Source organism: Sciurus vulgaris (genome assembly GCF_902686455.1).
Source record: "Sciurus vulgaris genome assembly, chromosome: 16".
Lineage (NCBI taxonomy): Eukaryota > Metazoa > Chordata > Mammalia > Rodentia > Sciuridae > Sciurus > Sciurus vulgaris.
Genome location: NC_136477.1, coordinates 9,347,087 through 9,371,056, shown reverse-complemented (window position 1 = coordinate 9,371,056; position 23,970 = coordinate 9,347,087). Strand labels below are relative to the sequence as shown.

Below are 23,970 nucleotides of genomic sequence, written 5' to 3'. Positions count from 1 at the left end.
GGAAAAAAAAGTTCCAAGATTAGATTGTTTTCCTGTGTAACTTCCTTAGGGCTCTTTTGATGTCCCTGTTCCTCAGGCTGTAAATAAAGGGGTTCAGCATGGGGGTGACCACAGTATATGTCACTGAGGCCACTGCACCCATTCTGTGAGAATGTGAGACAGATGAACTGAAGTACACTCCAATGGCTGTTCCATAAAACAAACAGACAACACATAGATGAGACCCACAGGTGGAGAAGGCTTTGTATCTCCCTCCTAATGATGGAACTCTCAGAACGGAGGAAACAATTTTATAATAAGAGAAAAGGATCCCTGAGATGGTTAAAAAACTAAATATGGCACCAAAGATATACATCATTATATTGTTGGTAAAGGTGCTGGAACAGATAAGATTAAGGAGTTGAGAAGGGTCACAGAAGAAATTAGCAATTTCCACATTCTCAAAGTAGGGAAACTTTAAGGCAATAAGATTGTGCAGTTGTGAGTCCAAAAGGCTAAACAAAAAAGATAATAAAACCAAGAGACTACAGAGCCAGGGGTTCATAGTGATTGGATAATATAGTGGGTGACAGATGGCTATGAAGCGGTCATAGGCCATCACAGTCAGAAGCATACCATCCATGCATCCAAAAAGGATAAAAAGAGACATCTGAGTCAGACAGCCCACATAGGAGATGACTCTGCTGTGAGTCTGGATGTCCACAATCATTTTTGGGACTGTGGTGGAGATGAAACCAATGTCAGCCAAGGACAGGTTAGAGAGGAAGAAGTACATGGGGGTGTGGAGGTGGGAGTCAGAGCTGACAGCCAGGATGATGAGCAGGTTTCCAAGCACTGTGACCAGGTACATGGAGAGGAACAGTCCAAAGAGGATAGGCTGCAGGTCTGGATCATCTGAGAGACCCATGAGATGGAATTCTGAGACATGTGTCAGATTTTGTGGTTCTCTATTGCTTGGACACCTTTTGAAAAAGGAAAGAGGATTTCGGAACAGGGAAGTATGTACCAGCATGTAGCATTGTGTCTGTATTTTGCATTCAAGCAATTCACTAGAAAATCCCTTGCATTTAAAGATTATACACCTTCTACCTTATTTCCAAGTTAGGAAAATCCAATTTTTAGAATTTTTCCATCATCAATTTTTTAATTTTAAAATTATTATTTATTATTCATCTGTTTCTAATCACACAGTTCAGATGTTGCATTTTCCACAAAGATCCATGTGATAAAGGCTGATTCCCATGGTAGTGCTATTGGGAGGTGTTTGAACATTAAAGATGGGTACCATTGAGTAGTTGTCATGTGAGAGTTTGCTCTGAAAGGCGATAGAGTGAACCCATCTGCCTCCTCTTTCTCTCCATTTTTTTCCTGGTTATACAGTAAGAATTTTTTCTCCATTGCTGTATTCCAACATGATATGCTGCCTCATCATGGGCTGGAACAATAGGGTTCAATTAATCATGGATTGAACCCTCCAAAGCTCTGAGATAAAATAATGCCCTTTTTATTATGACCTTTTATCTCAGGTATTTGCTATATTAACAGGAAGCTGGTTAACCCAGAGATACTCTACTGACGATTAAGTCCAAGAACATTAGTGGTATCAAATTCACAGTAATGTGTAACCAAGACTCCAAATACAATATGTAGAATAAGAAATATCCCTACCCCTTTAATAAGATAAATCATTCTAATTAAAGGTCATTAGAAAGTGATCAAAATCAATTATTGTATTCTCAAGCAATTTACAAATTACCTTGACTTAGAATAGTTATAAACACACTACAAGAGCCAAGCCCATGTTAGCAAAAATTATCACAAAGTCCCACCATCATATTTGCAAACCATGTTCTTTTTCCAGTTAAATTCATGAGTCTTCATAATTCCTCGACTCCATGACTTTTCTTCTTCATGGAAATAAGTGCTCACTCAAATATGTGGATAGTCTTTAGAAGTCACTTAATATATGTGTATAGCCCTCACCCTTGTCTTCCATGTACTTCAAATTTTGAGAAATATGTGTATAATTATCAGATCCCTAACCACATAGATGGAATTCATGTGCCATACACACTAATAACTAAAAATATATATATTTTAACAGATTTGTTTGATTAACCCCACATAATCAGAGGATTGTATCCTGTGTGGTTGCTATTTGCTACATTGTTTTTGTATTTTTTTAAACTCTGTAATCCATAGTGGCCTGGTAAAATTGCTTCATTTTCAAGCATGCTTAGCATTCTGGGAGCCTCCAAACCAGATAGGAAACAGCCTTCCAAACCTAGTTCAAAGATTTTCACATAATTGCTGTCACAGGGATTAGACAGTCTCTTACTTTGTCTACCTGAAGGAAACTTGCATTATTTTGAAAGGTCACATAATTATTTAACTGGAAAAAATATATAAAAGATTCAAAGAATAAACATACCTGGACATCTTCCTTATGTGTTAAATTAGCACAATAATTAAACCTACTGAAACAGGATTTTTTTCATATTTAAATTTCTTAGACCAAGTGGTTCTCAAGTCAAAGGATCCATGTATTTACCAATGGATAGTTCAAATATACAGATACTGCATCTCTGCACAGAATGTAATCAGATAATCCTGATATATAAAAGACTCTTGGTGGGTAGAAAAAATCTGCCTTAGAAAATTGTCCAATACTTAAAAACTGATCCCTTAATAATACCTATTATTGTTCTCATCAATATCCATCCCATATATTAAACATATAAACATTAATAATATTTGCCCTGCCTCTTATATTTTGTAGAAATTTGTATTAATACCAGTAAAGTGTGAATTTTACAGTCTCTTGCATGATCCCATTCCTCTGCAGACATTTCCCTCAGGCCAAAAAAGGATCATTTGAACACAGAATAACTTGAAACCTTAAAATGTGTCTAAGTCTAAGCAATAAAGTTTATCTGCCCTATCCCTCTCTGTTGTTTGATTTTCATATTTATTAAATTTTATTCCATGATTTTTAAATAATTGAGTGTTGTAGATGATTTTCTTTCAAAACACAGACACAAACAAATACTGTTTTTATCTTGTCTCTGGTCCTTTGAGACATTCTTGGAGAGGAGGAAAAACACAGGCATGATGGCCCCGTGCTCTATTTCTGTGAAGGGTCTAAATGTATTTAACAGAGATTTTAATCTTTGATGCCTCTTCTCTGCCAAGCAAAGTATAGGTTTTGGAAAACCAGAATGAAAGCCTCTGCAATTCCTCTCCAAAGATTCCATATTTACTCACAAAAGGACCAAACTGAAATGCTCTACAGGGAACCAGGGAAGGCTTAACTTCAGGTCAACAGGATACTTGAGTCAAGAAATATAGTGATTAGCTTAAATCCTGATGTTAATAATAATGTCTCTTATTTCTCCTTATTTCATGCAGCCACCACATATTAATCACATATGAAACATCTGGTATCTATTTAATCTACATTCAGCACAGCTGTATCAACTAGAAACACAAAACCAGGACAATGCCAAGTCTCAGAGACACTAACAACCTGCCCTGTGTCACAGAAATACTAAGTGGAGTCACTGGGACTCAAAAGCAATTGTCACTCTCTGAATCCAAAGTAATGAACATTTTAATTGCTTTCAACCATCAGAAATACTTCAGCAGAGGACCTGAGGTGTAAACCACAGGGATATCTCAAGCACTATTTCCAGGTTCCTGAGCAGGAATTAAAACAATGTCTGATTTTGTATCTCCTTTTGAGATTCAGTGACATTTATAAGAACAAAGGAAGATGCAGAGGGCTTCAAGGGTACCCTGGACTGGGAACAAGAGAGAAATGTGCTGAATAATTATGCATCTACCCCCTGTGTGATCTTTGCTTGTCATGGTTAGTCACCCTTCTGGTAGGAACAACTAGTGCCAGTCACCACTCTCCCCTGTGATCCATCAGGAATCTTGGAAGGGAAGAACATGGGGAGCCAGGGTTCTCTGCTAGGAAAAACAGGGAAGGGAAAGTGCTTATTCCCTCACCAGGTTGCTCCTGATATAAGGCCCTGTGTTTCACTTAGACAGCAAAACTCAAAACAGCTTCAGTCTCTTCTACTAAGCAACCTCGTATATTTGACACAAAAACTGTCACTTTCTTTTTCTGAAAAATAGTGAAGTTTTGACAATCACAACTAGAGGAACATGATGCAGATAAAATAAAACAAGTTACATAGAAGGCACAGCTCAGAGCCTGGCCCTGGGAAACCAGGAGCAGTGCTTCCTGATGTCATGGTTACCATCCTCACTCTCATCCTTATTGTCATCTTCACAATCCTCCTGGTGTGCTTAGGAAACAGCGGATAGGGACCCATTTTTCCGCTGTCATGGAGGAGATTTCTATAGGAGGTAGAAACAGTGTGGGAAGAAAGCAATGTTTTGAATGACATTTCTGGACTCCCACCAAAACCAAGAACAAAAACTTCACATTCCACATAGTTTACATTCTGTGTGATGGTGTCCTACCATCGCTCTACCCAACACATCATTTGTCCTGATGATGAGGAAGCAAAACTTCCAAGAAACGTCCCCACGCGTCCTCTACCTCAGCACTTACTGAATGATGCGGAGGCTCTGCTGGGTCATGGCCAAGGACTAAGTATTCACAGCCCTCCAACGCCTAATTAAAGGCCATGCCTTGTACTGATGTGAGTGCAGTGTGAGCCTGGAGCTTCCCAAAGCATAAAATCCTGGGAAGAGGAGACACAGGATGGAGCACTCTGGACTTGGAATGCTGAAGTCCAGGGCTGGAAACACTGGCTGATTATTTACTATCATATGACCTTGGAGGCTCCTTGCACAGAGCTCATAATTAGCCAAATTGATCCCTGTTACACTAATATCTAGGGACTTTCTAATGTTAGTGGTGGAAAAACAAGAGAAAATGAATGTCCGCGAAGGTATTGGGTGGACTCCTCTAGTACTGAGCAAGAAGCACGTGTGTAATATACACATTTATACATTACTTATTTATTGATTGATTCATATTCATTAAACTGAACAGTGGATTTTATCTGGTATATTGGTGCAGGTACATAGCTTAATTTGGTCAGCATTAATCTCCAATACCTCCCCTTACCTTCCCTCCTCCCTCCCCCATCCCCTTCATCTACCCAAATGTTTCCTGGCTACTTTCATGATATCATTTTTTTTTCTTTTATTCCCTCTAGCTTCACATATGTGACAAAACATACCATACTTGTCTTTCTGTGTCTGACTTATGTCACTGAATGTGACACTGTCCACTTCTATCCATTTTAGTGCAAATGACATAATGTATTTAAGGCTGAAAAAATCTCCATTGTGTATATATGACACATTTTCTTTATAAATCCTTCTGTCGACAGAAATCTAAACTGATTCCATAACTTAGCTATTGTGAATTGGGCTGTACATATTAACTTCTTTCATATCTTCAATTTTTAGAGAACATTTTCATTTTATTTCCATTCTTTATAGTGGTAAAAATACATGAGAAAAATTGCCATTTAACCATTTTTAGGTGCGTAATACTGTGACATTGATTATGTTCACATTATTGTTCAATAATCACCACCATGCATTTCTACAAAATTTTCCTATTCCCAAACTGAAATTTTGTGCGCATTTTTAAAAGTCCCTAATCCTCTATCTCCCATCAGTGTCCGACAATAAGAAGAGGAATTAAGCACTCAAACTGCAAGTTAGCATTTTGTGACTGCAGGTCTGTGAGCTTGGTTTGACTGCCTTTTCCAAATTACAGTCCTAGTACATGCCACAGGACCTGAAGGTAGAGTGTTCTGCTGTGGAGCCTCCTCATGTCCCTGTTCCTCAGGCTGTAGATGAAGGGATTCAGCATAGTGTACATCACTGAAGCCTCTGCACAGTTTCTGGGAGAATGTGAAACAATTGAACCAATGCATACCCCCAAGATTGTCTCATAAAGTAAGAAAAAATGCCAGGTAAGACCCACAGGTGGAAAGGCTTCATACTTTTCACCTGATGATAGGGTTCTCTCAATGAAGAAAAGGAGAATTTTATAGTAAAATAAAAAGGATCTTTGAGACAGGAAGTACATAATATTGCACCAAGAATATAAATGACTATGTTATTAGTGAAAGTATCAGAACAGGCAGTATTGATAAATGGAGAAGGTGATAGAAGTTGGAATTTTCCACCTCCTTAAAGTAATAAATTGTAAGGCAATCAATTTTTGCACCTGGGAGTCCAAAAGGCTAACCAAAAATAATATTACAACCAAGAGGACACAGAGTAAAGAGTGCAAAATTTAGACATTAATTACATTTAAATCAATGTCCAGTCATCAGTGATGTCCATCCCAAGAAGTTTTTCATCCTCCTAAATGGAAACATTATATCCATTTTAAAATCCTCCCATTTCTCCTTCTCCCAAATAACACCACCTCCATTCTACTATGAAACATGATGATAATTAAAGTACACAAAGTACAAATCTAATGTGACACAGAAGACATGATTTACATGTTTACTTTGGCTGTATTTACAAACTATATTCCAAGATGGAAACCACAGGTCATGAGATTAAACTGCTGCTGTGGAGTTTCCTCAGGGTGCTTCTAATGTCCTTGTTCCTCAGGGTGTAGATGAAGGGATTCAGCATAGGAGTGACCACTGTGTACATCACTGAGGCCACCACACCCTTTCTGGGAGAAGTTGACACAGCTGATCCAAGGTACACTCCTAAGCCTGTTCCATAAAATAAACAACTGCCAGGTGGGACCCACAGGTGGAGAAGACTTTGGACTTCCCACTGGAAGATGGGATTCTCAGAATGGAGGAAATAATTTTATAATAAGAGAAAAAGATCCCTGAGATGGGAAGAAGACCAGTATGGTAACCACAAAACACATGACTATATTATTGGTAAAAGCATCAGAACAGGAAAGATTAAGAAGCTGAGAAGGGTCACAGAAGAAATTAGCAATTTCCACATCCTTGAAGTGGGGAAATTGTAAGACAATCAAATTGTGCAACTGAAGGAGTTAAAATTTAAGTGCCCATAGTTAAAGCACAGAATCTGTAGTCTAGCAAATGAACTTAGAAAAAGAAACAAAGAGGGACAGGCTTGAGGCCTGAACATACCTAAACAAGCCTAAAATAAGACTGCCAAATCATCAAAAACTAACTGGCCATGGAGGATAAACAATCTCCACAAGGCTGTGGACCATCTGGTGTCACCCACTTTCCCCCTTCTTCCCTTTTCTTTAAGGTTAACTTGACCGCCTGCTAACCAAAATAAACTGCCCTACCACATTGCTGGAATGTCAATTTGCACGTACTACTTGCTGATGTAATCAATGTAGTCATGTGCCCGCTTATGTTTGAATCAGCCAATTATGTGTACCCGTGCCAAACTCCCTAACTTTTCCTATATAAACCCCTGATTTCTGAGCCTCGTGGTCAACTCCTCTATCTCCTGCGTGAGATATGTGTTGGCCCGGAGCTCCGTTATTAAAGTGCCTCGTGCTTTTGCATCAAGCCGGTCTTTCGTGTTTCCTGGAGTGCGCCATCCTGAGACTCAAGTAAGGGTCTTCCTTTTGGGGGGTCCTACACAACAGTGAGTTCAAAAGGCTAACTAAGAATGACATCAACACTAAGGAGACACAGAGGCGAGTGTTCAAGATGACTGAGTAATGCAGAGGGTGACAGATGGCCACAAAACGGTCATAAGCCATCACAGTCAAAAGCATATCATCCATGCATTCAAAAATGATAAAAAGAGACATCTGTGTCAGGCAGCCCACATCGGAGATGACTCTACTGTGAGCCTGGATGTCCACAATCATCTTTGGGACTATGGTGGAGATGAAACAAATGTCAGTCAATGACAGGTTAGAGAGGAAGAAGTACATGGGGTGTGGAGGTGGGAGTCAGAGCTGACAGCCAGGATGATGAGCAGGTTCCCAAGCACTGTGACCAGGTACATGGACAGCAACAGTCCAAAGAGGATGGGCTGCAGGTCTGGATCCTCTGAGACTTGTAGGAGATGGAATTCTGAGGGCTGTGTTACATTTTGTGGTTCTTTATTGTTTGGATACCTTTTGAGAAAGAAAAGATAGTGGCAGACAGAATTAAAGAGCCATTGAGAATTCTGTATATATTTTAAATTCAAGTATTCCTAAGTAAAGCTTCCACACTTGTGTTCCATGACTTTGAGAGACATTTCTGACTATGATATATCCAGTTTTCCTAGAACTCTTTCATTCTTTGCATCTGTGTTATTTACCTCCTGTTCACAACTACTTTAGAGACACTCAACTGAGTAACGTTTGAAGACCAAGCACATTACACACAAGTTCATGGTCACGGTTAAATAGTAACCTACTTGTTTAAGATAAAATAGTGAATAAGATATATTCTTCCCTTTGTAGGAAAAAATAGTCTTATTGAAAGAAATTTAGACTGTGGAATACATCTCATTTTATTTGATAAAAATGGTGTAAGTTCAATTAACTTAGAATATTTATCAACAAACTAAGTGCTAGAAATCAATGTGCACACTAAATAAAAATCAGCTGTTTATAATCAAAAATAACTTGCCAATTATCTGCTAGCAAATAAATCCACTCTTCTTTGATTTTTCTGACTTCTCTCCTTCAAGGATATACTTGATCAAAAATAGTTATCTTCTAAAAATCATTTAATATATAAATTCTCTCCTATAGGGCCATGCAATCTGCTTAATTGTTTTGTTGATCATAATCCTTCTTACATCATAGCACTTCAGCATCAGGAAGAGTCTCAAACCCTAGGTTTGAGTCCCCAACTTCTTATGTTTAGTTAGATTTTCACATCAATCCTTCCTGACAAATGAATTGCAATTCATTTCAGCTATCCAAAGACAAGTCAAGTTAATTAATTTGTCAATTCACACTCTGTTTTAATTGGAAAAAACTGTAAAAGAAAAGTATAGGACACACCTGGGCAGTTTCCTCATTTGCATAATGGAGGTGAAAATTACTTACATGAAAGTGTTTTAAAAATGTTTTGAATTGCATATATTAGTATTTCTCAGTTTCATTTGTCAACACATTTATTGGTTAACTTTTTAAAATATCCAGCTACAGTGACCACAGGTCAAAATCAATGCAATCGTACTACCTGCATGTGAAGTTTCTCATGACCATTTCTACATTAGAGTTGAGAACCACTGCCTGTGTGCACTGCTTGGCACTTCATAGAAGCTCTATGGTAGTAATTTTTATTAATAAAAATAATCACCACCCATACTAAAATATACACATTAATGATACATGGCTCAAAAATAATATTTAAATGTTTTATTGGCACATATTAAATGTGCAGAATACTGGGTTTCATTGTGGCATGAATAAATCTCTATTCTGTATTCATACTACATTCAAAAATCATATTTGACACAGATTTTGATGGTTACCTATAAAATTTCAGTTTTTCATTATTACATTCTTCTACCCTCCTGTCCCCCAAAAGTAACTAGTAACAGGAGTTTGGTTAGTGTATTTTCCTGTCACTGTCTCCATGTCATATTGATTTATGTATCCATGAACAGCATTTGAGAAAACTGCCCAAAGGATCTAAACCCATTTCTCCTGAAATGTGCTAGTTTTCACTAAATATTTGTCTTTCTATGAAGTGCATATAGCTACTTCAAATGCTTTAAATAACATTCAAAATTACCTGAGGAGGAAATATCAATTAATTTTTTCATCATTATGACAGTCCTTTCAAAATTCTTTTTCTCTATCACACAAGTGAGAATTTCTATGCAATATGCATGTATTGGATAATGATTGATTTCCAGTAATTGAGACAAGTACAGTTTTACTATTATCACCTGTTTTGTTCCAATAAAATATTAGTTATTATCAATATATCCTCTATTAAGATACATCATCAGGCTGAGGATGTAGCTCAGTTGGTAAAGTGCTTGCCTGTCAAGCACAAGGCCCTGGGTTCAATCAGTGGCACTGCAAAAAAAAAATCATCAAAAATATCCCTGTAGTGGCCCTAATAATGTTTCCATGGTATTGTACTAATAAATTTCATCTCCTTCAGGAATATAGTTTCCATTGACTACAGTAGAGTATCCTGCACTGGGAGACAGGAAATGAACATCTTGATTTCACACCATTGACCTGCTACAATCTGCAGAATATGTATCAATCTTTCCACCTCTCTGAGCTTATACTACTTAACAGAAATGGAAAGAATAACACTTATCTCGAGTACATATCTGACATATTAGGGAAGTTTAGAACCTAATAAATATTTGGCCATTGTGTTTAAAGAACTAAAGAACTCAATTATTATGAAAATATGAATTTATTGATAAATGTAATTGTTAAAGGGTACTCGTTCCTGGGATGACTGGAAACCCTAAACAGTGTTTAACACCAAGCAGTAAGAATCCTCCTCCTCCTTCTCTATCTGAATCTTTTTGTCATGATGTACCCATGAAAATCTATACCACAGTCTGTGAAAAAACAAATATTGCAGATGCTGATAATCGGAATTATAGAACGCTCATGTCCATGACATGGACACAAACAAAAGCTATTTTACCTTCTCCCCAGTTTTATAGGACATTCTTGAAAGTGATGAAAGTATGGACAGAAAAGTCACTTGTATTGAATTGACTTTGATTATGGCCATTTTCTGTGAACAAAATAGTTATCTATTGAATATTTATCAGTGATTTTGTTTTGTGATGATTCCTCTTCAGTGAACAAGGAATAGGTGCTGAGAAATCAGAAATGAGAGTTAGTCATTTCACACCAGATACATAGCATATACTAACATAATGACAAAAATAAAATGCTCTATTGCAGGTAGAGAAAAAGAGTAGCTTCAGATCACAGGATATTTTTGTTAAATGGTTTGAAGGTTAAAATCATCATTATTAATAATATCATCTAAATTTTATTTTGCACTTATTTTTTAAATTTATTTTTATTATAAACAAATGGGATACATGTTGTTTCTGTTTGTACATGGAGTAATAGCATACCATTTGCGTAATCATACATTTACATAGGGTAATGATGTTTGATTCATTCTGTTATTGTTTCCTTCACTCCAATTCCCCCTCCCACCCTGTTGGGGGCTATACCACACAGACTATGCCAAGATGGTGCCTGGCAGTCAGCCAGCCAGAGGTTGTTTTGATCACATTGGTGGTGAGGAGATTGATTAACATAAGCACACCCAGGTGATTTATCATTGGTTGTGTTCAAATGAGTCCACGCACATGACACGTACACAGGTGTTCCCAAGTGCTCCTGCTCAGGCCTGCTCATTTTGACCTTGCCGTGATTAGGCAGCTGGCTCTTTCTCTGATCTTTGCTTAACTGGTGTGGCCCTGCCCTCCACCTCCTGGAGGGAATATAAGCAGGGAGTAGGTGGAAGGCAAGAGGAAGCAGCAGCAAGCAGAAAGCAACAGCAGTAAGCAGCAAGCAGGAGGCAGCAGGCAGAAGGCAGATGGCAGATCACTGGACGGAGAACTGAGAACACACCTATAGGTTGCAGATCACAGATCGCAGTGCGCAGGATGCATCACTAAGAAGCACCTCAGATAGCACCTTTAGCACGCACCTCTAGCATGCACCTTTAGTTCACAGGATGCAGGACGCACCTCTAAGAAGAAACAGCAGAACTCTAGGAAGAAACAGATCTCTGATAAGCATAGAAGCCTGTCTTTCTCTAAAACTTCCTCTATAAGCAAAGCTTAAATTCCTCTCAGACCCTCTCTTCCTCTAAAATCAAGTAAGCCACTTTTCCTCTATAAGCTAGAGAATAAGCAAGCAAGCAAGGAAGCAGCACAGGAATAGAAGTAGTTTATTTCCAGTCCACCTCCAATAAATACCTGCGCAATTGTTTCCGCAGGCGGTAACAAATATCCGTGGGGTTGTTGCTGTGGGAGGTGACACCACCCCACTTTTTCCTCCATACGGTCCCTCCTTCCTCCATTCTTGCACACTTCCCACCCCCCATTATATGTCATCATCTGCTTATAACCAAGATCATTCGTCCTTTGGTTTTTTCAGATTGGCTTATCTCACTTAGCATGATATTCTCCAATTTCATCCATTTGCCTGCAAATGCCATAATTTTATTATTCTTTATAGCTGAGTAATATTCCATTGTATATATATACCACAGTTTCTTTATCGATTCAATTGAAGGGCATCTAGGTTGGTTCCACAGTCTGGCTATTGTGAATTGGGCAGCTATGAACATTGATGTGGCTGTATATCTGTAGTATGCTGATTTTAAGTCCTTTGGGTATAGGCCGAGGAGTGGGATAGCTGGGTCAAATGGAGGGTCCATTCCAAGTTTTCTAAGGAATCTCCACACTGCTTTCCAGAGTGGTTGCACTAATTTGCAGCCCCACCAGCAATGTATGAGTGTACCTTTTTCTCCACATCCTTGCCAACACCTATTGTTGCTTGTATTCTTGATAATTGCCATTCTAATTGGGGTGAGATGAAATCTTAGAGTAGTTTTGATTTGCATTTCTCTTATTACTAAAGATGGTGAACATTTTTCACATGTTTGTTGATTGCTTGTAGATCTTCTTCTGTGAAGTGTCTGTTCATATCCTTAGCCCATTTGTTTATTGGGTTATTTGTATTCTTGGTGTAGAGTTTTATGAGTTCTTTATATATTCTGGAAATTAGTGCTCTATCTGAAGTATGAGTGGCAAAGATATTCTCCCACTCTGTAGGCTCTCTCTTCACATTGCTGATAGTTTCCTTTGCTGAGAGAAAGCTATTTAGTTTGAATGTGTTCCAGTTACTGATTCTTTCTTTTATTTCTTGTGCTATGGGAGTCCTGTCAAGGAAGTCTGATCCTAAGCCAACAAGGTGAAGATTTGAACCTCCTTTTTCTTCTATAAGATGCAGGGTCTCTGGCCTGATTTCAAGGTCCTTGATCCATTGTGAGTTGATTTTTATGCAGGGTGAGAGATAGGGGTTTATTTTCATTCTGTTGCACATGGATTTCCAGTTTTCCCAGCACCATTTGTTGAAGAGGCTATCTTTTCTCCATTGCATATTTTTGGCACCTTTGTCTAGTATGAGAAAATTGTATTAATTTGGGTTTGTGTCCATGTCCTCTATTCTGTACCATTGATCTCCCTGTCTATTTTGGTGCCAATACCATGATGTTTTTGTTACTATTGCTTTGTAGTATAGTTGAAGTTCTGGTATTGTGGTAGCCCCTGTTTCATTCTTCCTGCTAAGGATTGCTTGAGCTATTCTGGATTTCTTATTCCTCCAGATGAATTTCATGATTGCTTGCTCTATTTCTGTGAGGTACATCATTGGGATTTTAATTGGAATTACATTGAATCTGTATAACACTTTTGGTAGTATGGCCATTTTGACAATATTAATTATGCCTATCCAAGAACATGGGAGATCTTTCCATCTTCTAAGGTCTTCCTTAATTTCTTTCTTCAATGTTTTGTAGTTTTCATTGTAGAGATCTTTTACCTCTTTGGTTAGATTGATTCCCAAGTATTTTATTTTATTTTTTTGAGGCTATTGCAAATGGAGTTGTGTTCCTTATTTCCCTTTCAGATGATTCGTCGCTTGTGTATAAAAATGCTTTAGATTTATGCGTGTTGATTTTATAGCCTGCTATTTTGCTGAATTGATTGATGAGGTCTAGAAGTTTTCTGGAGGAGGTTTTTGGATCCTCTAAATATAGAATCATGTCATCAGCAAATAGTGACAGCTTAAGTACCTCTTTTCCTATTCATATCCCTTTAATTTCTTTAGTCTGTCTAATTGCTCTGGCTAGAGTTTCGAGGACAATGTAGAACAGAAGTGGTGAAAGAGGACGTCCCTGTCTTGTTCCCTTATTTAAAGAGAATGGTTTCAGTTTTTCTCCATTAAGAATGATGTTGGCCATGGGCTTAGCATAAATAGCCTTTACAGTTTTCAGCTATGTTCCTACTATCCCTATTTTTTCTACTGTTTGGGGCATGAAGGGGTGTTGTATTTTGTCGAACGCTTTTTCTGCATCAATTGAAATAACCATATGATTCTTATCCTTATGTCTATTGACATGATGGATTATGTTTATTGATTTATGGATGTTAAACCATCCTTGCATTCCAGGGATGATCCCACTTGATTGTGGGGCACAATTTTCTTAATATGTTTTTGGATATGGTTTGCCAATATTTTGTTAAGGATCTTTGCATCTATGTTCATCAAGGATATTGATCTAAAATTTTCTTTCCTTGATGTGTGTTTTCCTGGTTTGGGTATGAGGGTGATATTAGCTTCATAGAATGAGTTTGGTAGGGTACCCTCCCTTTCTATTTCCTGAATACTTTGAGAAGTATTGGAATGAGTTCTTCTTTGAAGGTCTTGTAGAACTCAGCTGAGAATCCATCTGGTCCTGGGCTTTTCTTGAATGGTAGATTTTTAATGGCTTCTTCTATTCCATTGCTTGATATTGATCTGTTTAAATTGTGTATGTCCTCCTGGTTCAGTTTAGGAGGAGCATATATCTCTAGAAATTTGTCAATGTCTTCAGTAGTTTCTATTTTGTTCAAATACAGTTGTTCACAGTAGCTTCTCATTATGTTCTGTATCTCAGAGGTGTCTGTCACATTTCCTTTTTCATCACAAATTTTAGTAATTTGAGCTTTCTCTCTCCTTCTCTTTGGTAGTATGGCTAAGGTTTGTTTATTTTATTTAGTTTTTCAAAGAACTAACTTTTTGTCTTGTCGATTTTTTGAATTGTTTCTTTTGTTTCAATTTCATTGATTTCAGCTCTGATTTTAATTATTTCCTGTCTTCTACTATTTTGCTGTTATTCTCTTCTTCTTTTTCTAGGGCTTTTAGCTGTAATGTTAGGTCATTTAATTGTTGACTTTTCATTCTTTTCTGGAATGCACTCCATGCAATGAATTTTCCTCTTAGTACTGCTTTCATAGTGTCCCAGAGATTTTGATATGTTGTATCGTCATTCTCATTGACCTCTAAGAATTTTTTTATCTCCTCCCTGATGTTTTCTGTTATCCATATTTCATTCAATAGCATATTATTTAGCCTCCAGGTGTTGGAGTAATTTCCGTTTTTTTATTTTGTCATTGATTTCTAGTCTCAGTCCATTATGATCTGATAGAACACAAGGCAGTATCTCTATTTTTTTTTTTTTTTTTTCATTTCCTAAGGGCTGCTTTGTAGCATAATATATGGTCTATTTTTGAAAAGGTTCAATGTACTGCTGAGAAGAAAGTGAATCCGCTCATTGATGGATGGAATACTCTATATGTGTCCATTGAGTCTAGGATATTGATTGTGTTATTGAGTTCTGTGGCTTTATTGGTTGGTTTTTGTTTGGAAGATCTATCTAGTGGTAACAACGGTGTGTTAAGTCACCCAGAATTATTGTGTTGTGGTCTATGTGATTCCTGGTATTGAGAAGGATTTGTTTGATGTACAGGGATGCACCATTGTTTGGGGCATAAATATTCACGATTGTTATGTCTTCCTGATTTATGGTTCCCTTAAGCAGTATGAAATGTCATTCTTTATCCCTTCTGACTAACTTTGGCTTGAAGTCCACTTTATCTGATATAAGGACAGAAACCCCTGCTTTTTTACTGAGTCCATGTGCATGGTAGGTTTTTTCCCATCCTTTCATCTTTAGTCTGTGGATGTCTTTTTCTAATGAGATGAGTCTCTTGCAGGCAGCATATTATTGGGTATTTCTTTTTAATCCATTCTGCCAGTCTATGTCTTTTGATTGAGGAGTTTAGGCCATTAACGTTCAGGGTTATTATTGAGATATGATTTGTATTCCCAGTCATTTGGGCTTATTTATGGTTTTTAAGTTGGCTTGGTTTCTCCTTTGAGTGTTTTTTCTCTAAGGCAGTTCCTCCCTTTGCTGACCTCCATTGTTGTTTTTCATTTCTTCCTCATGGAATATTTTGTTGAGAACATTCTGTAGCACAGGCTTTCTATTTGTAAATTCTTTTAACTTTTGTTTATCAAGGAAAGATTTTATTTCATCTTCAAATCTGAAGGTTAGTTTTGCTGGGTATAGGATTCTTGGTTGGCAACCATGTTCTTTCAGAGCTTGAAATATGTTGGTCCAGACCCTTCTAGCTTTTAGAGTCTGGGTTGAGAAGTTGGCTGTTATCCATATTGGTCTCCTCCTATATGTAATCTGATGCTTTTCTTTTGGGGCCTTCAAAATCCTATCTTCATTTTGAATGTTAGGCATTTTCATTATAATGTGCCTTGGTGTGGACCTGTTGTGATTTTGTTCATTTGGTGTTCTGTAAGCCTCTTGTATTTGATTTTCCATTTCATTCTTCAGGTTTGCAAAATTTCCTGATATTACTTCATTGAATAGGTTGTTCATTCCTTTGGTTTGTATCTCTGTGCCTTCCTCAATCCCAATAATTCTTAAGTTTGGTCTTTTCATGATGTCCCACAGTTCTTGGAGATTCTGTTCATGATTTTTACCATCTTCTCTGTTTGGGCAACTTTATTTTCAAGATTAAATATTTTGTTTTCATTGTCTGAGGGTCTGTCTTCCAAGTGGTCCAGTCGTTCGGTGATGCTTTCCATTGAGTTTTTTATTTGATTTATTGTTTCCTTCATTTCAAGGATTTCCATTTGTTTTTTTTTATTTTTTGAGAATCTCTATCTCTTTGTTGAAATGATCTTTTGCTGCCTGCAGGTGCTCTGTCAGCTTATTGGTATTATCATTCATTGCCTGTATTTGCTCTCTTATCTCATCCTTTGCTTCATGAATCATCTTAATCATGTATAATCTGAAGTCCTTTTCTGACATTTCTTCTAACATACTGTCATTGGATTCTATTATTATGGAATCTAGATTTGTTTGGATCATTTTCTTCCCTTGTTTTTTTTATGTTGTCCATGTATCTTCCCCTCTGATGCATGAGAGGTACCTGACAATGAGCTTCAAGTCTTCAGCAGGTGTCTCAGGATGGGGTTTGTCCCACCCAAAGATCAGAGCTCTGGCTTCCAGGATTATCTAAGATGGCCATTCTGGCTTCGAAATATGTTGGCAAGTGGAGAGCTGCAGCTCAGGGTGTGGCCATGGTCAGCAGGAGGTCCTGGAGGCAGGATGCGGTTGGTCAGGCAGGGGTCCTGGATGTCAGGTGTATTTGGTGTGGTTGTGGGATCCTGGAGGCTGGGTGCAATCATTCGGTCTGGGGTCCCGGTGATAGGGCACAGTCAGTTGGTCTGGGGGTCCTGGTGGCAGGGATCAATCAGTCGATGTGAGGGCCCCAGAGGCAGGGAGTGATCGGTCAGGCTGAGGGATCCTGGAGATGGGGCTCAGTCAGTCTGGCCAGGGGTCCTACGGGACCTGGCTGTTGTCTCAAAATGGCGGCAGCCACGTTTAATCAAACCTGCATGTACTGTAACAATGAACTTCCAGGCAACAGCAGGCACTGGTGCTCCACTGGTGGTTGGCGATCAGTTTGCTGACTGTAGTCAGACGATCGGGAGGTGAACCTCGTGTGTTGGGTGATGGATATGTGTAAGACAGGCGATGGACAGGGGAGAGGCAGGCAAATAGTGGATAATAGGCGCCTGACAGTGAGCAATCTGCTCTCAAAAAAGGCATCGATATGCTGGCAGCCTGCAGGTGGTCACAGCAGACAAATGGGGTAAACAGCAGGGGATCCATAAGCATCAAAAACTGCCTCACCAAGAAACAAATATCCTCTGCTTGAAACCGGAGTTAAGGAGCAACAAGGAACACAGCCTCCCTCAAGTCCGCCATCTAGGACCTCCCCTGCACTTATTTTTATATCAATTTATCCATTCTATATTAATCACATAGAGAGCATGTTTTATCTGTCTAATCTTTGCTTGGTGAAGTTCTATCAACTATAATCCAACTCAGATGACCATACTGAGTGTCAGAGATACTAAACATTTGCCCTACATATCAGAAATAATAAATGGAGGATTGGGGATATAGCTCATTGGTGGAGCACTTGCCTAGCAAGCATGAGGCCCTAGGTTCAATCCCCAATAATAATCCAAAGAAACAGAGAGAGAGTGAGAGAGAGAGAGCATGCATGCAAGCAGGAGGGAAAAGGGAAGGGAGGAAGGAAAGAAGGAAAAGTGAAGCCCACAGAATTCAAAATTATATTGCCAGTCTCTGGACCTGGGACACTGAAATGTTTGTTTCTCAACCATCAGTTTTAAGAAGAAGCCCAGAGGCATTAACCACAGATATATCTGAAGTGCATTTTAAGGTCTCCAGATACCTGACTAGGAATGCCAGGAGCCAACTTTATTCCTCCTTTTGAGATTGAGTGGCAGATTGTAAGAATGATGGAAGATGTAGAGAGCTGCATGCATGTCTTGGGGTGAGGGAGAGAGAGGTCTGTGCTGAATTACAAGTCACTGCTTTGTGAACACTGCCTGCGACCAAAGCTATCCTACCTACAACTCAGGCAGCAGGTGCCAATCACAGCTCTCCACTGTGATCTAGCTGGAACACCCAGGAAGTAAGAGGTCTCTCCTGGAGTGAAAAGGAAATGGACATCAGGTTGAGTTGTCAACAGCGCAACTTACCAGGATTCTATTGGCAAGAATGACATAAGTCCTCATCAGATTAACAATGTAGGAGTCTGTATCTGGAGATAATTATGTTTATGAAATGAAGCAAAGTGCATAGGATGCATAGATCAGGGTTATCACTTTGGAAGCTCCAAATAGGAGTGTGTGATGTTATGGCTACTGTCACCCTCCTCCACATCATTGTCTGCATCATAAAGGATTTGGAGTGCTCCCGAAACCATTTACAAGGACCAGTTTTAGCTAATATTCATGAGATGTCTAAAGAAGGAGAACTGGTGTGGGCAGAAAGCATTACTTTGGATGAGAATTTTGGCACCTTCACCACAACTGACATTGAATTTAAAGTTAACATACCTGATTTTTTCATATACTCATCCTCCCTGCTGCCAAATGCAATTGTTGTATTTGTCTCAATAGTAAAGGAACAATGCTCCCATAGCCAGTCCTTCCTCCATCCCTGACTCCCTCGGCACTTACTTGATTACACTCTGTGTCTGCTGCATCGTGACCAAGAACTATGGATCCAACACTCCTCCTCTGCCTGGAGCCAGTGACGTTTCAGACTCTGTCTTCAGGATTGATATGAATATAGTGACGGGAACTTCCTGGTGCAGGAAATCATGGGAGAGCAGACACAGGCATAGAGCCACTGGACTAGAATCATCATGCTGAAGGCTGGAGACACAAGGTGAATGTTTACCATTATATGCCCTTGAAGCCTCAATGCACAGTGCTCATAATTAGACAAATTGGTCTGTGTTATCCCAACCTCTATGGATTAATAAATGTTAATGGAGAAAGAAGTGTAAGAGAAAAGAATGCCCACCAAAGTTTTTAAACCTTCGTGTACTCTGGAGGATGCTCATGTGCAATCGTCACTTCATTTGTATCTGTTTTTTTTTTTTTTTTATTTATTCTATTTGTCCTGTGCTAAGATACACATAACAAACATTTACCATTTAAATTATTTAAAAATACACTCCCTGGTGGCAGTAACTTCATTTACATTGTTGTGAAACCATCGCTATTATCCATCTCCAGAAATTTTTCATTTTCTCAAATTGAAACAGTGCCTATTTTTATAAAGTTCCCATTCCTTCCTCCCACCAACCCTGGAAACCATCTCCCTACTATGTAAGATGATAGAGGTTAAAAACATTAAACTACAAAAATAATAAGACCAAGGAGGCAGGATTTACAGGTATAGATAGATTTGTTGCCTTTCCCAACCAATTTTCTAAAAGGAAGCCCCAGGTCCAGAGATTAGCAGTTCTGCTGGGGAGGCTTCTCAGGGACTTCTCATGTCCCTGTTTCTCAGACTATGGATGAAGGGATGCAGCCTGGGGGTGACCACAGTGTATATCACCGAGGCCACTTGGACCATTTTTGGAAAATGTGATACAGCTGAAGCAAGAGACACTCCAATTTCTGCTTCATAATGTAAGCAAGCAACTGACAGGTGAGACCCACAGGTGAAGACTTCATACCTCCCACCTGGTGTTGGGATTCTCAAAACAGTAAAAACAACTTTGTATGAGAAAATTATACCGGGAAAAGGAGGAAAGCCGTATATAGCACCAACAAAATATGTGACTATGCTTTTGATAAAGGTTTGAGAAAGGCAAGTCTGAAGAATTGAGAAAGATCACAGAATAAATTAGAGATGTCCACATCCTTAAAATAGGATAAGAGTTATCACTATACTGTTTGACCTAAATAACCTGGGATCTTGTGTTATGGCTTTCCTAGTTCCCTAATAGGACATTTTTGTTCTTATGTAAGGAAATTCTGAATATTTGGAGAGGAGTGACTGAATCATTCATTTTGGATTTCCCAGAGCCTACACCTTCCTTGGCACAGAGGATGTATCATTCATTACCTGTGCAAGCCTTACTCAGTGCAGTTGTATCAACTAGATATTAATTCAATGACAATGCAGAGTCTCACAGATATTAAGAATTTGCTCTTTGTCACACAGAAAACAGTGGAGCAAATATTAGATTTCAGTCTGATATCTATTCACATTTCTTTTCTTAATTTTTTAAATTTGTTGTATATGATAGTAGAATACATTTACACATTTTGATAGATTATACATAAATGGAGTATGATCTCATTTTTCTGATTATACATATTGTAGTATCACATTGGTCATGCAGTTATATGTGTACATGAGATAATAATGTTTGTTTCACTCTACTATCCTTCCTACCCCCATGACCCTTCCCCACCCTTCACTCTCCTCTACCTAATCTAAAATAACTCTATTCTTCCCTATTCACTTGCCATTGTGAATTAGCATCCCCATATCAGAGAAAACATTTGGCCTTTGGTTTTTTGGGTTTGACCTATTTCACTTAGCATGATGTTCTCTAACTCCATTCATTTACTAACAAATGCCATAATTTCATTCTTATTTGTTTCTTGATCTCTTGAAAATTACATCAGTGTTCTAGAAGACTTTAACCACAGTTTGATCTGAGGTCCATCTTTTAACTCCAGTTTCCTGAGTAGGAATGGAACCCAAGACCATGACTTAATGGTCTCCGTTGTGACTCAGTGGAACGACTGCAAGAGTGGATGAAGAAGTGGGTGACTGAAGTGATGTGGAGAGGGACAAGAAAGAATCCTGCCATGGCTTGTCATGTGCATATGCTTTCTGTGACCTCTGCCTGTGACCTCTACCTTTGACCTCAACCATTCTTCAGAGTCAATGAAACACGTGTCACCCTCTGCTCTCCACTGTGATCGACCATGAACACCAAGAACAGGACAAGAGCACAGGGAGCAAAGGGAACTATTCCTGGAGTGACAAGGAAGTGAAATGACTGGTTGGGTTGTCCAGGGAAGAAACTGGCCAGTGCCTTATGTCTGGAGTCAGACTTCTCAATTTGAATCTGATTTCCTCCCCCCTACCTGAAAATGTAGTGCACATTGTATAAAATTCCTATGCTCCTTTTATCTTCTCTAAAATAATAATAATGTGATCAATAACAACTTGGAGACTATGAAGATGAAATGAAACAGGCTACACAGAATACAAAGCTGAGAGCTTGGCAATTAGGAGGTCCTTCATAAAGGCTCACGGTGTCACGGTTGCTCTTGTCTTCTTTGTGATGATTCATTTGAATTGCCAACTTGATTGGATTAAGAGATGCCTAAGATTAAAAGGCTTCTGGATGTGTCAGTGAGGATGCTGTGCATGGAGGACAATGAACTGAGAGGACCCACCCTTAATGCAGGCAGCAAGCTCAATAAGACAGGGGCCTGGATGAAAAGAAATATGGAAGAATGAGGAAGCAGATGCAAACTCAAAAGACATTCTTCATAGAACTGGAAAAAGCAATCATGAAATTAATTTAGAAAAATAAGAGACCCAGAATAGCCAAAGCAACACTTAGCAAGAAGAGTGAAGTAGGAGGCATCACAACACCAGATCTTAAACTACACTACAGAGCCTTAGTAACAAAAGTGGCATGGTATTGGCACCAAAATAGACAGGTAGACCAATGATACAGAATAGAAGACACAGGAAAACCCACATAAAAACAGTTATCTTATGCTAGACAATGGTGCCAAAAACATTCACTGGAGAAAAGATAGACTATTCAACAAATGGCACTGGGAAAATTGGAAATCCATATGTCACAAAATGAAATTAAACCCCTATCTTTTATCCTGCGTGAAACTCAACTCAAAGTGGATCAAAGACTTAAGCACTAGAACAGAGAGCCTGTGCCTAATAGAAGAAGAAGTAGGCCCAAATCTTCACCATGTTAGCTTAGGATCTGACTTCCTTAAAAAGCTTGATTCTTCTTGAGAGAGTGCTTTGAATGCTCCTGCAATTGCCTGAGGACATCAAACTCTAGCTCCATCACTCTTCCAAAGCAGACTCTGACTGGCAGCTCAGAGTTTCTAGGCCTTCTATCTCAGACTGGGGCTGCATCCTTGATCCCTCTTGTTCTGAGGCCCCAGCTTCGGGACTAAGCAGCTACTAAAGGAATCCAGTTCTCCAGCCTGCAGATGGCCATTGCAGAGCTATCCAGCTTCTGATCTAATAAATCCCCTTTTTATAATCATACATATCCTGTTGGTATTGTTCCTCTAGAGAGCCCCAAGTAATACACTTCTTCTCATCAATCTCATCATCTCTTGCATGACAATTTTGGATTTCTTAAGGGACAGCTTAGAGAGATGCCTATAGGAGCTAGGACCAGTGTGAGAGGACAGCAGAACTCTGAACAAAAATTCCAGACCATTCCAGAACCAAATTATAAATTTTGTTCTCTGAGGTAAATTTTTTTATATTCTCCCATCAATCTGTTCCAGAAAAGCCTGATCCTAACGTATTAGGAAGGACCCCAAAGTATGGTGAAACCAAAGAAAGAGATATAGGATTTCACAGAATGAAATTTATTAGGGGACTCACTGACAGAAGTGTGGTCCTGAGTGGCAGAAAGACAAGTTGAATCTCCACATGTGGGGTCGGAAAGAGGTGCATATTTATGGGTTAGGACAAAATTGACTTTATCTTGACTGGAATGTACCTGGTTTATCTTAATGTACATTCAAAGGGTCAGGTGCATCTCTGGAGCCAGTGTTCAATATTAAAACCCTACAGGTGACTGTACTGATTTTATCTATTTACAGTTTGCTTTCAAACTATGTGGGAAATCCCAGCTAGGATTATTCAGGGGCAATTATGCTGGTTACAACTCAAGAAGGCTGTGGTCATTTCAAGCTGAATCCATACACTTTGCCAATTGTCATTTGTCCTGATTGTGAGGAAGTAATGTCCTGACAGTTCCTCCTTCCACCATCTCCCTCGGCACATACTGGGCTTTGCTGTCTCTCTTGGGGCCCTACCAAACAGTGTGGATCCACTGCTATGATTCTATCTGATGGGCAGTAAAGTCTCAGGGTCTATTCTGAGGACTCTGAAGAAGACAAACTCAGGCTGGGTCTTCTGATCCAGTGACCAGGAGGGAAGTTGACACTAGGATGTAGTCACTGTACTGGAACTGGCAAAGGAAAGGTCTGAAAGCACCCACTAATTCTTTAAATTGTTGTGACCTTGGAGGCTCAATGCACATAGCTCCTAATTAGTCAACTGACCCATGTTATCCCTGTCTCTGAGGACTTAATATCAATAGAAGGGGAAAAGGAGAAAAGAACATGTACTTGAAAACTTTGCAAGAGGAAACTCACCTGTACCTGCTTCTGACTTCCAAGTTGTACAATATGTACATAAAATTCAGGCTTTAATTCAATTTAACAATTCAGTGTGGGATTTTGATATCTAGAAATCCATTATATTACTATCATGTCTAGGTAGAATTAGATATTCTATA

At 38.8% G+C, this 23,970-nt stretch overlaps 1 protein-coding gene and 1 pseudogene across 2 annotated transcripts in view; both read right to left on the bottom strand.

Moving 5' to 3' along the window:
- Positions 1-19: 19 nt before the first annotated feature.
- Positions 20-959, bottom strand: LOC306646401 (olfactory receptor 7E178-like; the record flags this gene model as incomplete). Its single annotated transcript, XM_079115044.1, has 1 exon — positions 20-959. The coding sequence occupies exon 1, from the start codon at positions 905-907 to the stop codon at positions 20-22; it is 888 nt and encodes a 295-aa protein (XP_078971170.1). The 5' UTR covers positions 908-959.
- Positions 960-5,949: 4,990 nt separating this feature from the next.
- The window catches only part of LOC306646169 (olfactory receptor 7E24-like), a 32,159-nt pseudogene continuing 14,138 nt past the window's right edge, over positions 5,950-23,970 (bottom strand). Inside the window, exons 2-3 of the transcript XR_013766915.1 lie at positions 7,601-8,083; positions 5,950-7,018 (exon numbers count right to left, since the gene is read on the bottom strand). The product of XR_013766915.1 is annotated as an olfactory receptor 7E24-like (transcript). The remainder of the gene's footprint in view (positions 7,019-7,600; positions 8,084-23,970) is intronic.